Source organism: Ixodes scapularis, unplaced genomic scaffold (assembly GCF_016920785.2).
Source record: "Ixodes scapularis isolate PalLabHiFi unplaced genomic scaffold, ASM1692078v2 PGA_scaffold1__304_contigs__length_218370807, whole genome shotgun sequence".
In the NCBI taxonomy this organism is placed as follows: Eukaryota; Metazoa; Arthropoda; class Arachnida; order Ixodida; family Ixodidae; genus Ixodes; species Ixodes scapularis.
The window spans coordinates 56588700-56605686 of NW_024609846.1; the positions used below are offsets into that span (position 1 = coordinate 56588700).

Consider the following 16987-nt stretch of genomic DNA (forward strand, 5'->3'; position numbering starts at 1 on the left):
TGAATAAGAAAAAACCTACATTTTTTAGTGCTGCCCACAACACTTTTACATCAATCGACCTATCACTATCATCACCATCTCTACTTCCATGCTTTTCATGGAACGTTTTAGACAACCCTTTTGGCAGCGACCATCTACCCATGATTTTAGAGAGCGTTTTACCAGTTTCATTGATACCAACTCGACTCCCGCGATGGAAGTTGGAAAAGGCCGTCTGGTCTATTTTTGGTTTAGAAGCAGCACTTGATCCCTCCTTGTTTCTTCATATGACTCCCGAGGATGCGACGCTTTACATTACAGAATGCATTATAAATGCTGCTTCCGCTTCAATTCCACAGACTTCAGGAAATCTTCCCCGGAGGTGCAAGCCCTGGTGGAATGAGGAATGTACTTCCACTCGGAAAAGCCAGAACAAGGCGTGGGGAACTTTTCGGCGGTATCCAACTTTCCGTAACTTGATCGAGTTTAGGGAAAAAAGAGCACAAGCTCGATGGACGCGAAAACGGGCAAAGTGGGCTTCTTGGACAAAGAATGTTTCATCCTTAAATAGTGTTGTCACGGCTAAAGCAGTATGGGATCGTCTCAAAAAAGTTCGCGGGCAGTACCATTCTTTCAGGATTCCACTTTTTCCTTCGATCTCAGCATCTCTAACAGCTCCCTATTGGAAGGACCAGTTTAAACTGGCAACCAGTTCAAACTGGTACCAGTTTCAAACTTGGATATTGCTCCAGTTTGACCAGTTTCATACTGGTTGAACTGGTCACACTGGTCATGGTGGTTGAACTGGTCACACTGGTCATGGTGGTTGAACTGGTCACACTGGTCATACTGGTTGAACCGGTCATGGTGGTTGAACGTGTCATGGTGGTTCAACTGGTCACATTAACTTGTCACGCTGGTTCAACTAGTATGTACTTGCCGTTGAGTAAATAATTCCACCGTGAAACGGTATAAGGAATCACTGCCATTTTATTCTTTCGGAGCGACCCTCCTTCTGCCCTGCCTCGCAACATCAGGCAAGAAGTCTTTTAGGATGTCGCGGACTACCGTCTGGAGCTCCAGGATCGGGCGACGTTCAGGCTCTGGCTTCTTTGCCCTCTCATAGTACATCAGGCCACCTGGAGAAATTGTAAATATATCTGCGTTAAACAGCTGTGCAAGGAAGAAAAACTTTTTTTTTTTTCTTTTTGTTATAATTTCGCAAACATAATATATATAATTTAAAGGAACTGGAGGGCTTAATTCCCTGTAAATTGTTTGAAGCACTAGAAATGCAAAACACAAAGACAGAATTTTTCTTTCTACCAATAGGTAAGCGCAATTCGAGAGCGACCATGCATGACAAGTATTGTCAAAATGTCATCGGTACATTCAGGTTGGTGTGGGCGTAACATCATTTGAAACTTACAAGTAGATCTATCAAGGTCAAAGCATATGGTTTTCAACTCTTAACTATATATATACATAGCATTGAAAAAAATTGCTTCTTTTTTAATGGATGAAATCTTAACGGTAATATGCCACGGAAGAATTAATAGGAACATTAAGATGAAGGACAGAACGGGCACATCCTTCACTTCCTTTTAAATTAACTCAGTGCAAGTCTACAAATCATATGGTAAACATTTTAACAAAAACATTCCACAAGTGGCTACAGTGGCAATAATAAACCTAGGTTGGCAGTACCAAAACATCTGGCCAAAGACACCAATCAACTTAAATCCAGATTGTAAAACATCCATGACCATGTAACTAATAATTTTAAGAGCTGATTTACAGGGAATATGTCTCCGTCTATTCCTGGAAATGTGTCCATCCATTCCCGAATACAGAGATTTAAAGGGCCTCTCCAATAATTTTTTGACTGGTCTGAAACTTGTGCCGAGAGTGACCGCAGGCAACGCAATAACACTGAGAAACTACCGTGTTTACTCGAATCTAACTAAGGTCCAAAAATCGCATGTGCGCTACAAACGAGTGCGACCAAAACTGCGCTACCATATCGCCATCGATATTCCAAAATAGCCGCCCATTACGCGCTAAGAAGCTGCGTAGCCAGCTCCTGTGTTTCTTTCATATCAGCGTGGAAGTTCCCACTGCAAAGACCCACCGCGTTCACCATGATGCTGGATTCAAAAGAAAAGGGATAGTGTACGCAGAGAGCGATGGAAATTGGGCCGCATCACGTGCGATGGGTGAAAGATGCATGGTGCACGATCCCGTCTGCCATGGTTATCAAGGCCTTCAAGAAGTGCGGAATTCCTAACGCTATGGACGGCACCGAAGATGAAACGCTTTGGGCCGTTGACAGCGATAAGGAGTTGTCCGACAACAATGACGAGTGATGCGTACTGTCCCACGAGCGCTGCACCAGACCGTCGCCATGATGACGACCTTGCCGATGAAATGAACGGCGCTGTCTCTTGCCGGCAAGAATTCGGAATAAACCTTTGTTCTAAGTGAGAAAAAGTTTAATTTCTGTATTTAACCTACAAAATCTGGCGCGCGTAACAATCGAAGTCATGGCGTTTTTTCTTTTTTCGGACCTCGAGAAAAGGGTACACGTTACAATCGAGGGCGCGTTATATTCGAGTAAATACGGTAACCGCTTTGCAAAATAAAAATTATTCGGGACACTATAAGCAAACGAAATTTACAGGAGTGGGCCACTGCGTGACGTAAATGGAGATGCCAATGGTAGGCGCAAAACGCGCGGCGGCTCCTCCGCTGACGGATCCACATCGTCGCTCTATAGTGACTCTAGCGTCAGCTATCCTTGATACAGTGGTGCCTTGTGTTTCTTTGCCGCAGAGCCGCTGGGCGGTGGGCGTGCCGCCTCTCAGAGCCGCGTACGCATCGCCGGCGCTCAGCTCGCCTCTCAGTGCTTGCATCCGTGCATCGTCCCTTCATCGTCGCCCCCCCGCATGCCGCAACAACCGGGGTCCCCACTCACTGAGTCGAGTTTCGTAAAGGTGCATGAGAAGAGAGAGCACGTGTGTACAATGCGTCGTCTGCTAGTTTGGTTTCAGTTTCCGCGACATGAATGCCGCAGGGCGGCTCACATGTCGCAAAGAGCTTGTTTTTGTTGTTTTTGCGCTTTATTAAAGTACATTTAGTTTTTTCCTTCGTCTTAGAGCTCAATAAAAACAACTTTTATAAATAATTAGGAGGTAAGAACATTCACACTTATTATTCCGTGCTCAGGAACAAACTATTGGTGGACCTGGCCAATCGGGAAGCCAGCTCCGTTAAAGTCATCTGCCACGCACGTTTAGCACCACACTGCGCCCACCATCGATACAACCATTCCGCACCTTGCCAAATGAAAATATGATGCACCATTCTTTTGCAGTTTTGTCTTTGTTCCCCAAATCCCCCGAACCACAGAAAAGGCAGGGAGCGCAAAAAAAAGCAGAAACATAATTATATTGTTGGAGGGGCCCTTTAAGCAAAAAAAAAAAGCAGAGGGATTGCATTTGCAAAGCTTTCACAAAACATAATGCAGCATGCATGGCCAAGATGGCAGCACATTTAGCTCTTGGGCAGAGGCCCAATATTGGGCACCGGTAGTTCTTTTTATCCTCTGGTTGTCTGGAATGTCCCAGTTAAATATAACCACGAAAGCTTGTTTTTTCTATTCTAGGAAATGTTCTTGGCTGTCGAATGTGTGTAAAAGGAAGCACATGGTGGCTGCAGGCAGATAGTCTTGGGTTATGGTAAGGTCTTACCAGTCACGCTGACATCGACACCGCCAACGCTAGTCGCCACCAATTTTATTTTGTTTGTGAGCACAAGTTCATTTATTAAATATTTAGTTGTCTAATACTTCAACCTTATTATTCCTGTTAGTTTTCCAAGTGAACCTCCATAAATTTTTGGTTTTCCAAATAGTTTAAATTTAAAAAAGACTTGAACAAGGACAGCACATCTCTCAACTCATTGTTTTTAAGACATTTACCAACTCTATCAACTTTCTACATTATTACATTATTTGTTGAAAGTTGACCCCTTTTCATTCTAATATATTTTGACACTCTATGCACTTACTTGCAAGGGCCATCATCTTTGCAGGTGTCACCGGCAGCTTCCCTTTCGCGCCCTCTTTAAGAAAGCGCCGGCTCGGCTCTCCGGTCACGCTGCGAGCGCAGAGCTCAGCAGTAGAGTAGATTGTCCGGGAAAGGTCCTTTACGAAGCGTTGCTCCGGTAGCTTCGATACCAAATCATCAAGCTTAAGCTTGGGGACTTTTAGTCCACTGCCAAGGTCCTTTACGAAGCGTTGCTCCGGTAGCTTCGATACCAAATCATCAAGCTTAAGCTTGGGGACTTTTAGTCCACTGCCAAGGTGAACCTGCATTCAATAAGAATTTCCTTGTGAACACTATAATCTACTAATCTGGAAAACATTCCATCTAGTAGACTACCACAGTTTGGCAAAACAGTGAGTCTTAGTCACATTATCAAACCCAACGTTGAACTTCATAATGATACTGCCATATAACAAGAACATGTGCCGTTGCGGGTTAAGTGCACACGCCATTTTATTGTCACGAGTTTGCTTGGCCCCAAGTTTTAAAGAAAAGAGCCGAAACAAAGTTTTCCCGATATTCAAATAATGACAATAACTGACCCGCCTGCATGTTTATGTTTAAGAAATACAATGAATGCAAATAAATTCCAGGAGTATTAAGGGCACTGAAATTCTTTTTTCAAGGGTATTAGGTCTTCAAGGGGCTGTGCAAACTCTACGTGGATGTTGACAGCACTGTGGTGGTGTGCGGTGCTCCAACAAACGAAGACTTCGTGGTGTTGGTAGGTAGCAAAGAACCCACCGTGGACGCCGAGAATGAGAAAATCAATGAGGAAGAAGCCTTACACTACTTTTGAATGGGAAACCAGAGTCCTTAATAATGCTTTTGGTCATGAAACTTCCACCGAAGTTTGATACAGGAACAGAAGCTCCTGTCGAAAGTAAGGACAAACCACCTATACTCTTGCTATCCTCCGTTTGCTTGACAATTTCTTGCATACGAGAATACTTTAAACATACCTTCACTAAAATGCCAAGCTTTAAGAGAGGAACCAGCGGTGTTGACGCGGAGATGCCTCTTTGAAGGTGTAATTGTGGACGTTTACGTATACTCACAAAAAAACCTGTGACCGAGAAAAAAAAAAAAAGCAAGCGGACTGTTTTTTAGGGTGCTACTTGCCTATTTGGATCTAAGAACAGCAAGCTCACTGAAAATCTACTGCACAATTTCAAACTTCATTACGGGACTCGAGCGGCAGCTCTCGTGCTGAAAGACTGTGTTCAGGTCGGCCGTGCTGCGCGTATTCTGCTCGCGTGTCTTCTTGCTCTTCCTCTGGACTGCAGGTTTACCCATATGCTTTAACAAATGCAGCAGTTACGAATGAAAATGCCACTCATGCCTGGTCATGCAGTGCGCGACTACGCACACACGACCCGCAAACTCACGCTTATCTTCGCGCAAAGTCTCCAGTGCGCGACTACGCACACGCAACCCACAATTTCACACTTGCCTTTGCGCAAAGTACTTGAATCGGCAGCATGATGCTCATTCTTCGTGACTGTGCTTAAAATTAAGGTCTCAGATAATCCAGTATCGTTTAAACTCTGGCATTCTAACCTCGCATTTGAAAGCTGCAAATCTGTTGACATGCCGAAAAAAAAAAAAGAATGGCTGTGAAGCTTACTGGCAGTTTCTGTTCCAGTCGATTTAGAGACGCTGTCACCTAATATGTTAAAACTTTCTAATCATGGAGCCCGATTTTGGTCAGTGGTGAGAGCACGATCTCAGCCGGATCGGGGTTCGTCTGCTACAAAAGAGGCGCGGTTTGTCTGCCACGAGGTGTCATTTGCTGACGGAACAGAGATGCCACTTGCTAGCAGGTGGTGAGATTATAGAGGAGATCGAAAACAAAGTTAAATTGGAAACCTCCGCTATTTCCTGAAGGACGCAATCGACAACCTGTGCATCGTTCAGAAATTTGGATACGTTCTCCTGTCGTACGTAACCCAACATCCACCCGAGAATAATTAAGAATTTGAAATGAACACCTACCTGGCATACGAGAGCTTTCATAATCCTAAGTAGGTCAGAAGTCCTCACCTATTTACGGAAGAGGAAAGCTCTCGCATGCGAGGTAGGTGCTTGTTTCCAATTCTTATTTATTCACCAGCGGATGTCAGGTTATGTACGACAGGAGAACGAATGGAATTCGCATTTCAAAATGAAGCACAGGTCATCAACTGCGCCCTTCAGGAAATAGTAGATGTTCTCAGTTTAACTTTTTTTTCCCGACCTCTCCACCCGCCCGTGGGACATAATTAGTACCATACGGCCCACAATGGCGTCGATGCCTCATAGCAGACAAACCACACTTTTCCCTTGCGTTACCGGACGACGTGTCTGCTAACAGTATTTTAGCATCCCTCAGCGAGAGCAGACTCTGACTTTTCTCCCACCCATGACAAAAATCAGTCCCCTGGGCCGGTTTGCTCATCTTGCAGCTGTGGCCAAGAGGGATTTTTATGTCACGTGACCAGCTCCTTGTGGACATGGAACTATGTAGCACCCTATGCCCCTGCCTAATGGTACAGAAATGCGTGTCGCTTCGAGCACAAAAGTTTGACTTTGCTCGCAGAAACTGACCGCAGAGGCTTGCAATTCGAGTCTAATTAACCACACCCTTAAACTTTAAAAGCGGCAGGTAAAGTTACAGCCGGAAAAGGTCAATATGCACCAAAATAAAAGATAAATCACGCAAGACAAAAGCAGTGGTGTTATACATATACGTCTGCGCCAGCTGCGCAAGTTCTGCCGTCTTGCGTGGCGGACTGGTAACGGTGTTGAGTCTTGTCATCGCTGCGTGAAAGTTTTGGGTTCAAATCGCGCCAACACTAAACACCTTTTTTTTTTTTTTTTCAGATTTATATTTTACGCATGTCTTGCTTTTTTTACCACTTGCACGACTGTGCCACAGACTTTTTATTGTTTGAATCACCTGTTAAATCGACAAGCCTGAAGAAAAAAAAAGATCAAGCTAAGTTACTGCGCTGATAACATGGTTTCATGTTTGTTAAAAGGAAGCCAAGATAATGGTATCAGCATGACTTTCATAATGGCATTAGCATGACTTTCATACAAACTGGGTCGAAACAAACGTTGTTTCCCCAGCAACTACAATTCTATCCGTTTTTTCAATATTCAAGGTGCTTGCTACGACTCATTCAATAACAGAAGGCGCATATTTGGCCCTAACAGACACTGCAGTTGTGTAAACTCAAAAATTGAAACATCCACAAAAAAAAAAAAAAAAAAAAATCTAGCAGCTGTAGTTGCAATGAGAAAGTTGTAAAACCCAGATAAAAGATTAAACGTTTACTTGCGTGAAATGCGATAAAAGTTTCTACATTTTGCTGTGACAACAGTTTTGTAATATTATGTACACATATATATTTTGTAATATTATTTTATTGTAATAATAAAAATAACAATATAATAAAATTAAGTACTAAAATAATAATAACAATAACATTTTGTAATACTAACTTATAAAAGATAAGTTGAGCAAGAAAGAAAAACTTAGACACAGCAAGCACAATTTTTAAAAAAAGGATCACAGTTAAAAAGTAAGACGCGTAAAATATAATTTATAACATAGAAGTCCTATCATGCCACAATTCGAAGCCTTCCACGCCAAGTCCCGTCTCTGCTTTTGTATAGCGTGATTTATCTATCATTTTGGCTCATCTTGGTGTTCCCCGGCCGTAACTTTACCTGCCACTCCTAAAGTGCAAGGGTGCTTTTAATTAGACTCGAATTGCAAGCCTCTGCGGTCAGTTTGTGCATGCGAAATCCAACTTTAGTGCTTGAAGTGACACGGATTTTCGCGCCATCAGGCAGGGGCGCTAGGTACTTCCATGTCCCCGTGGAGCTGGTATTGCGACATAAAAATTCCTCTTAACCGCAACCGCAAGATGAGCGAACCGGCCGTGGGGCTTGATTGTGGGCTCCGGGGGGCCAACCACTGCGTTTACTGAATGCCCATCTGCTGTCCAGTTATGCTGAACTGTCTACGCTAGCGCCACTGCACAGTCACGCTTTGCAGCACACGAAGCGCTCCCATAGTGTTACGGGGAAGTTCCATGACTAGGAAAGTAACGAAGGACTCTAGTAAATATGGCCGTAAATATGACCATAAATATGGTCGCCGCTGCCGCAATGTGTCCTGGGAGCTGCAGTCTTTTTGCACGTGCCACAAGCCAGCTGCAAGCCTAGCCTACGCGAGCAAAGCACGAGCTGTCTGGTGTACTGCCATCAGCATCCAGTGAACTACAGTTATGGTGGCGTGATGCATGCGCCAACGATTAGTGAGCTCAGTCTATTAAGTTGTGCGACACGCAGGCGACGATTAGGGCCAAAAATTGGTCAACATTCCCTGGATTATACATGAAGCCTATTTCAGTCGTCAAACAAAGTTCCTAATTCGTCTTCATTGTTCCTTCAAAGCAATTTTGGTCACTTACCATTCCATCTCCTTTGATCAGCACTGGTGGTGCAGGGCCTGCACATGGTAGAGCGGGCTCTGGCAGCAGGAATCCTGCAAGCAAGGTAGTATCTTTGCTTAGATTCGAAATCCTTACCAATTTGGATACTATAATGAGTGATAAGGCGCAGCCGAGCTGGTTTAGCATAGTTGTAAACCCGAGACTGGGGATACGGACAAGGGACAAAACACAGAACGAGCTGGTTTACAATCATGATTTAAGACAACCCTTAGACAGGGGACACAAAAAGGGGACAGAACACGACGAAGTCTCACAAGAAACTTGATCGTGTTCTGTCCCCTTTCTGTGCCCCCTGTCTCAGGGTTGTCTTAAATATTCGATACCATACCCTGTTGCCACAGAAGAAAAATAGTAACAGCTTTGCCTCCAGCATAACCTTTCTATCTTTAGTAACACTTCAGCAAACACTCAGCCGCATACGACGGAAGGAAACGATCAGGAGCTGAAGGCGAAGCTTGTACTTTTCTTATGTTGCACCAAAATAGACACAGTATGTCAGCAGTATTATCTTGACTTGCACTCAGGTGTAGAGCTTATTTCATCAGAAATATTTGGGACAAGGAGATGGTTTGCTCCCAAGAATGGCTCTTGAAATCCACTAAAATGATTAACAGACTAAACTCTGTTTCAGCCAAGGAGGATAGAAGGGTAGGAGAGGGCATGACGTCGGCTGCGTAGCCTCCACAAGCCATGCTCCCTTGACGCCTCGCCTCTTTCTCATTTTCCTCCTTACTCTCCTCACTTACCATGCCAACGTGACCACATCACGTGACCATAGCTAGCCTTCGTCATGCTATGGGGTACTAGAATATATCACAGTCTAGCCTTCGATCTGATAAAACCTACCGGACGGAGCGCGCGCAAGCCTGCAAGGAGTCCTACAATCAACCATCCATCTCCCACGTGACATGTCATGCGCACCAATCGCCAGAGAGATCTGCGGTCACGCTGGGCACAAAATCGTTTAAACTGTTTATGACTAGGCTTCACACATATTGGAACGTGCCCCCTCCTAGTATTTATAACCTCCTTGGTTTCAGCGAACTTGGCAAGTGAAAAAGATGGGCCCCAATTAGAATGTATGAGCGTAGAACATGACAATGCACAGTCAAAGTGCACTTTTCCTTGTGGATAGTTGACACATCTGCTGCGTTGCTCCAAATGAATCGCAAAATACTTTTGCCTTTTGCTAACCTGCGCTGAAAAGAAGTATACTACAGGCAGAAATTTACCCAAACGTGATACACGCTGTCCCTTTCCTAATCTTCAACCCCAAGAAAATTGCTCACACTAAGTAAAAATGGTAAACCTCCCTGCCCTTACACAACATCCACCGGTGCAGCTTGTGACACAACCTGCGCCTCCCTCCCTTTCCACATCAGAGAATGGTAAGGAGGGTGCAACCAGGTTTTTGAAGAACCTTGGTTTTGGTTTTGTATTGTGTAGTAGGTGTCAGCTAGTGCATATTAAAAGTTTCAGACTATAAAACCAAATATCGAGCACGTTGCAACAGAAATAAATTCAAACTATTCTCTACGAAGGAAACACCCTGGTCCACCGGTAAAAGTTGACTAATGAAAATGCTACATTTTGCAAAGATTGCAAACATCATTTTACCTTTTTAGGCTCGTTTCAAATTATACTTCGAGAGAAACACATTTTCCGCAGTGTGGGCAACAGTACTGTAATCATTGTATTGAAAACAGTAAAATACATTTTCTTTGCACCTTCTTGTATCCGCTTAGCATGCTTCCTAGAGCGAACGCTTCCAATGACCGTCATCAATGTCGCTCATCGGGATGGCATCGTACAATATGGCCCCCATGTCTGCTGTCCATTCCGGTCTCTCGAGCTTGCGGGGCGACAGATTTGATAGTTCCATGGCACAATGGTGCGACAAAAGACTCGCCATTGAGAAACAAGGTTTGGGCTACGATGCACAGACACATTCAAGAAATTTCCTACGGGTCGGCCAGTCAGGGGCGCGGGAAACCTTCACTTGCTGTTTGTTGATGGGCACCCTTTGTCATTCTGGCTGCCATTTTGAATTGCTGTTTTAACACAAAAATATGGTGCACATGATCACAACTCTGGCATTTTTAGGATCCTTACAGCCCGTAAAGTTAATTACCACCGTAAACAAACTGTATCAGAAATCTGCTTTCTGCCCCTTTTGAGCATTTCTGTACTTGCCCGGTTGCTGGTCAGCTGACGGTAAAGGAGCTCGGCCCAGTGAAGGTTGGTCGGTAGACTTTTCCGCTCCGGAAAGGTTTCCTGAAAACAAATAATACCGTGAAGTATCTCACCAGCGTGTCAATCTGCTACCACAGACGTGCCGGTGTGTGGTTTATAACGCCCACCTACATGCACCCATCCAGACTTGTGACAGTGGCCGAGTAGACGAAGGCATTGATTTTTAACTGCACTGACCGGCACTGGCACAGGTTCGAATTTCACCAGGGGTCAGCTTGTTTTTCCAAAAGAGCCCATGGTTGATGAACACACAGTTTCAAGGCGAGTTTCGCAATAGATGTCAAGTAAATTGTGAACACGTTTTGAGCACATTTCAAGATAGGTTTCGAGTAGGTTTTGACATAGGATTGGCGAAAAGGAAGAAGTGCCATAAGCAAACTCTTACTTTAAAGGGCCCCTCCAATCATTTTCTTATTGGTCTGAAACTTGTGCTAATTGACAACAAACAACGCAATAACAAAAAAAAAAAAAAAAAAGCTTTCCAAAATAAAATTTAGTTGGGAAGTTATAAGCAAATAAAATTTACAAAAGCAGACCACTCTGACGTAAATGGAGCTGCCAATGGTACGCGCGATATATGCTGTCACCCCTCCACAGCCAGATCCACATCGTAGCTGTATAGTGACTCTAGCGTCGGCTATCCTTGGTACAGTGTTGCCTTGGACTGGGGTTACGCAGGTGCACAACATTCCTTCGCCGTTAAGCCGCTGGCGTGTCAAATAGAATGGCCGCCTCTCCAAAGCCGCGCACACATCGCCGGCGCTCAGCTCGCCTCTCCGTGCTTGCATTCGTGCATCGTCCCTCCATTACCCAGGTCGACCCCTGCACGCCACGGGGGTGACTGGGGTCCCCACTCATCTAGCCGAGTTTCGTGAAAGTGCACGAAAAGAGAGAGCATGTTAGCATTTTATTGTATTTTATTTTATTGTAAGTACAATGTGTCGTCGAAAAAGTTTGGTTTCAGTTTCCGCGACAGGGATGCCACGGGGCGGCACAAATCACAAAAAACTTGCTTTTGTTGTTTCTTCTTTTCCTGCTTTATTAAACTACATATAGTTCTTAAAAATTTAACTCTCATAAATAATTATGAGGAAAGAACAGTCACTTATTATTCCGTGCTCAGAAAGATACTTTTGGTGGACCTGGCCAATCAGGAAGCCAGTTCTTTTAACGTCACCCGCCACGCGCATTTAGCACCCTGCGGCGCCACCATCTATCAAGTGTTCTGCGCCTTGTCAAATTAAAATATGATGCACCATTCCTTTTTGCGGTCCTGTCTTTGTTGCCCGAATCTCCCGAACCACCACAGGCAGGGAGCGCATTTTTAGGATCCTTACAGACCGTAGAGTTAATCACCACCGTAAACAAACTGTATCAGAAATCTGCTTTCTGCCCCTTTTGAGCATTTCTGTACTTGCCTGGTTGCTGGTCAGCTGACGGAAAAGGAGCTCGGCCCAGTGAAGGTTCGTCAGTAGACTTTTCCGCTCCGGAAAGGTTTCCTGAAAAGAAATAATACCGTGGAGTATCTCACCAGCGTGTCAATGTGCTACCACAGACGTGCTGGTGTGTGGTTTATAACGCCCATCTACATACACCCTACCAGACTTGTGACAGTGGCCGAGTAGATGAAGGCATTGATTTTTAACTGCACTGACCGGCACTGGCACAGTTCGAATTTCACCAGGGGCCAGCTTCTTTTTCCAAAAGAGCCCATGGTTGGTGAACACACAGTTTCAAGGCGAGTTTCGCAATAGGTGTCAAGTAAACTCTGAACAGGTTTTGAGCACATTTCAAGATAGGTTTCGAGTAGGTTTTGGTATAGAACTAGCGAAAAGGAAGAAGTGCCATAAGCAAACTCTTCCTTTAAAGGGCCCCTCCGATCATTTTCTGACTGGTCTGAAACTTGTGCTTAGTGACAACAAGCAACGCAATAACAAAAAAAAAAAAGCACTTTCCAAAATAAAATTTAATTGGGAAGTTATAAGCAAATAAAATTTACAAAAGCAGACCACTCTGACGTAAATGGAGCTGCCAATGGTACGCGCGATACATGCTGTCACCCCTCCACAGCCAGATCCACATCGTAGCTGTATAGTGACTCTAGCGTCGGCTATCCTTGGTACAGTGTTGCCTTGGACTGGGGTTACGCAGGTGCACAACATTCCTTCGCCGTTAAGCCGCTGGCGTGTCAAATAGAATGGCCGCCTCTCCAAAGCCGCGCACACATCCCCGGCGCTCAGCTCGCCTCTCCGTGCTTGCCTTCGTGCATCGTCCCTCCGTCACCCAGGTCGCCCCCTGCACGCCGCGGGGGTGACTGGGGTCCCCACTCATCTAGCCGAGTTTCGTGAAAGCTCACGAAAAGAGAGAGCATGTAAGCATTTTATTGTATTTCATTTTATTGCAAGTACACTGTGTCGTCTAAAAGTTTGGTTTCAGTTTCCGCAACACGGATGCCACGGGACGGCGCACATCACAAAAAACTTGCTGTTGTTGTTTCTTCTTTTCGTGCTTTATTAAACTATATTTAGTTCTTAAAATTTTAACTCTCAGAGCTCAATAAAAATAACTTTTATAAATAATTATGAGGTAAGAACAGTCACTTATTATTCCGCACTCAGAAAGAAACTTTTGGTGGACCTGGCCAATCAGGAAGCCAGTTCTTTTAACGTACCCGCCACGCGCATTTAGCATCCTGCTGCGCCACCATCTATCAACTGTTCTGCGCCTTGTCAAATTAAAATATGATGCACCATCCCTTTTTGCGGTCTTGTCTTTGTTGCCCGAATTTCCCGAACCACCAAAGGCAGGGAGCGCAAAAAAAAAGAAGCAGAAGCAGAAATATCGTTGGAGGAGCCCTTTAAAGGAAAACTGCTTAGATCCTAATTCAACTGCCATCAACAAACTTCAAGGTTACTGTTGATTTAGAAAATTCAATCTTTGGGTCACTTGCACATGCAATTGAAGGCCCGTTCAGACAGTTGCGTTCGGAGCGACCACTACGCTTACGAACGAACGCAACCGGTTGGAACAACAAGTTACCATAGCAACGAAGTGCCAAACGGTCGTTTTGTTCGTGTTCGTTTGCAACGTAAGGAGTTGAGCCGGGCTGAACTTTCTCGTTACGTTCGGGAACGACTGCAACGACGGACCAATCAGAGGTCAAGGAGAGCTTGGTCGCGCGCGTTGCATGCCGGTCTCCTTCTATCTGCGAACATGGCATCGGTGGTGACCGTCGATGTGGACGGCGTGGTGGAAAATTACGGTTGTATTGCAGACTATACTCTGTTCACCATAAGCTGACATTGCAGCAGAAGATACGTGCTGGATGGACCAAATTCAGAGCCAGCTGTGCGGGATGTCACCGCACTCTCTGGCGCGATGACAACGCACGTTGATGTTGCATGTTGCTGGCTCCGATTGGTACATCCAGTGCATACCTTCCACTGCACTGTCAGCTTAAGGGTGAATCGAGTATATGGCACCTCAACTCGGTCATGCCAGCATTTTGTACTCGCTCTCGTTTTTCTTTGTGAATAAATCAGTCTTCTTCCTTTGCCAGTAAGTGATGGACAGTTATGGTCCACGTCAGGCAGCAAACATATGAGCTCTTCCTCTAGATGACAAGTTTCTATTTACTACAGTGACTACATGAGGGTTGCCTTCTGTCAAATGGCACCGTGTATTCATCTGCCCAGCGCAGCATTTGGGCTTGCAGAAATTTGCAGGTATTTTCGAGAGTATCAGAATTAAAATCGGATTTACTTTTCTCAGTTTTTGGGCAGGATAATCTTACTGTCTGTTATTACATTTGACAGTCATTTAACAGGTAAAAGCTCAACACAAACTTAAAACGCTTAAAACTTGCCTGTGTACGAGGTTGATGGCACTGGACTTTTGGGGACCTCCTCTACTAGACGACTTGGCGAGTCTTCTAAACAAAATTTGATGCACGGATAAGCATGATCAAAAGATGAAATAAATTTGTACACTAGAATCTTACCGAGCAGTTCAATGCCTTCAAAAGACGGTGGTTCAGCCAACAGATGCTCCTCGCTTGAAGTACCAGGCCTCCTCCATTGCGGTTCTGAGGCAGCTTCTGAAAAACCAAGTAGAAATTGAACGGCAATGCAGGTTATAATAGCTCCTTTTTTTTAAAAGACTCAGTTCGTAATAAGAAAGAGAAGCATGCACACCAATTTTCATTGCAAGGGCCAAACCCAGCCTCCGGCTGTGAGCCTGTTCCTCGGCAAGCTCTTTCTGAAGTCTTTTTATTTTGCCCTCTTTCTCCTGGAGGAGATGTCGAAGGATCCTATCCTCTTGAGGTGCTGCCCTCGTCTCCTGGGTCTGGGTAAAAATACATTGCCACTGTTGGAATATCATAACTTCAGAATGCAAAAGTATTTAGGTGTCTGATAATTCTGCACCTTTTGCTTTTTCTTAAAATCTGCAGCGATGTCATCAAGCCTTGACCGCTTGCCAATCTCCTTCCGGTTCTTTTTTTCCTTTCGTCCAAGGTCTTGGACATGCTAAATGAAAACAGTAGAAATATCAAATATTTACTCAAGCAGTGTCATACTCACAAGATAAGTAAGCTAGTAAGCTTTGCATGCACAAATTACTACGGAACAACCTCCACTACCAGTGAAAGCGACTGGAAAAATGGGCATGAGAAGTAATTTCAGTTCCTTATTTTATCGGGATACTCGCCGAGAAGCAGCTAGGCCTAACCCGGGAAAAAAATAGAGTTGCTATTTTTATGATTTTTGCTACAGTATGGACTGGTTCTGCGCTATGATTTTTACTGCGTGCCTGCCCCAAAAAACATTTCGCGGTGCGCATGGACAGAAAAAAGTGAAATAGAGACGTCTCTTGTATCCTCTTCTACCTCTGTATTTAACACTTTCCTCTCCAAAGTTCTGCTGGCCCTATCCTGGCACAATAGATATTTTCCAAACAGTATTTATTTGCCTTTCCCGGTCGCGTTTGCATTTAGTCCATGTGTGTGGTGTTCAACCATTTTTTTTTAAGGACACAATGAGCTTAAAATGTTCTTGGTATCCTTTGGAGATGGCATCTTTGTTAGGTCTTTAAGAGCAATTACAGAGCAAAACTATTATTCTTGCCTTTCTTGCAGGCTGCTTCTGCGTTGCACTACCATCCAAAATCCTAGGAATCGGGTACCGCTTCAGCTGCATTTTCTTCAAAAGATCATCAAGACTCTCTGTAAAAAAAACAAAAAAACACGTTTAAATAGCACCCTTCTTTTAGTGACATGAGTATAATAGGTTCTACACACGTACTGATCGAAAGGAAAGCAGTTAAGAGTTACTGCCCCAGTCTCTTCCTGCCCAAACTGGTCTTTGCTATGTGATCACGCCTGAATTTTGAAAAAGAAAAAAAAAGAAAGAAGAAGAAAAAAAAAAGAAAAGAAGAGAAGAAAGAAAGCAGAAGGAAAAAAAAAAACTGCCTTATGGCTTGAAACTAGCTTTCGCACTCGCATGATGTTTTTAACCCACAACAGCATGGAAGGTTATTTTAACCCCTAATAAATTACTTACCGCCCAGAAGGATAACGTTGGCGTTGTAGAAGTCCTCATCTTCGCCTTCGCCGGAATCTGAAACCCAGTAGGCCTCGTACAGCCGGGTCGGCCGGGTCGCGTCGAAGTCGGCAGCATCGCGAGGCGTGAATTTCTTTACCAGGGAAGTGGGCAAAATCAAATGCACACCATCAGTGAACTTAACATAGGCATGCATTTCGCATGGATCTATTGCGAGATACCAGAGCCGTATACGCGTGATACCAACGTTGCGTGGCAACAAAACTCCAAAACACGCCAGAGAACAACAAAAACCACGTGTGTTTCAGTTCACTTTACCCACGTGAGTACGACGCAGTGTTGCCAGACGGAGAAAAAAAAAGTCAGCAGATTGATCCCCAAAAAGTAAATTTGCACAAGAATCAGTAGATTTTACGAAATCTGTTTTTCGCCGTGTTGCTATTTCCATTAAACCACACTTCGAAGAAATAGTAGAGTAACAAATAACGTGGTAATATAAACACACAAAAAAAAAAAAAAAAGATTGGTGAGTAATTTTTTATGGAGGATAAAATAAAATGGCACCGTGAATATTTTTTTTTTTTTT

At 44.2% G+C, this 16987-nt stretch overlaps 1 protein-coding gene and 1 long non-coding RNA gene across 3 annotated transcripts; both read right to left on the reverse strand.

Annotated features, from left to right (window-relative positions):
• Positions 1-951: 951 nt before the first annotated feature.
• On the reverse strand, positions 952-4213 carry LOC120837523. 2 transcript variants are annotated; one of them, XR_006077769.1, is made up of 2 exons: positions 4048-4213; positions 952-1118 (listed from the first exon to the last, which is right to left on the reverse strand). It is a non-coding gene; the product is annotated as an uncharacterized LOC120837523 (long non-coding RNA). The 2 variants fall into 2 exon arrangements; XR_005714920.1 differs by lacking the exon at positions 4048-4213 and adding an exon at positions 2156-2395.
• Positions 4214-8503: 4290 nt separating this feature from the next.
• LOC121835726 lies at positions 8504-16597 on the reverse strand. Its single transcript, XM_042290177.1, has 9 exons — positions 16402-16597; positions 15967-16064; positions 15268-15369; positions 15037-15187; positions 14844-14939; positions 14709-14774; positions 12262-12342; positions 10784-10864; positions 8504-8622 (listed from the first exon to the last, which is right to left on the reverse strand). Exons 1-9 carry the CDS (start codon positions 16595-16597, stop codon positions 8504-8506), a joined length of 990 nt encoding a protein of 329 aa, XP_042146111.1.
• Positions 16598-16987: the final 390 nt, after the last annotated feature.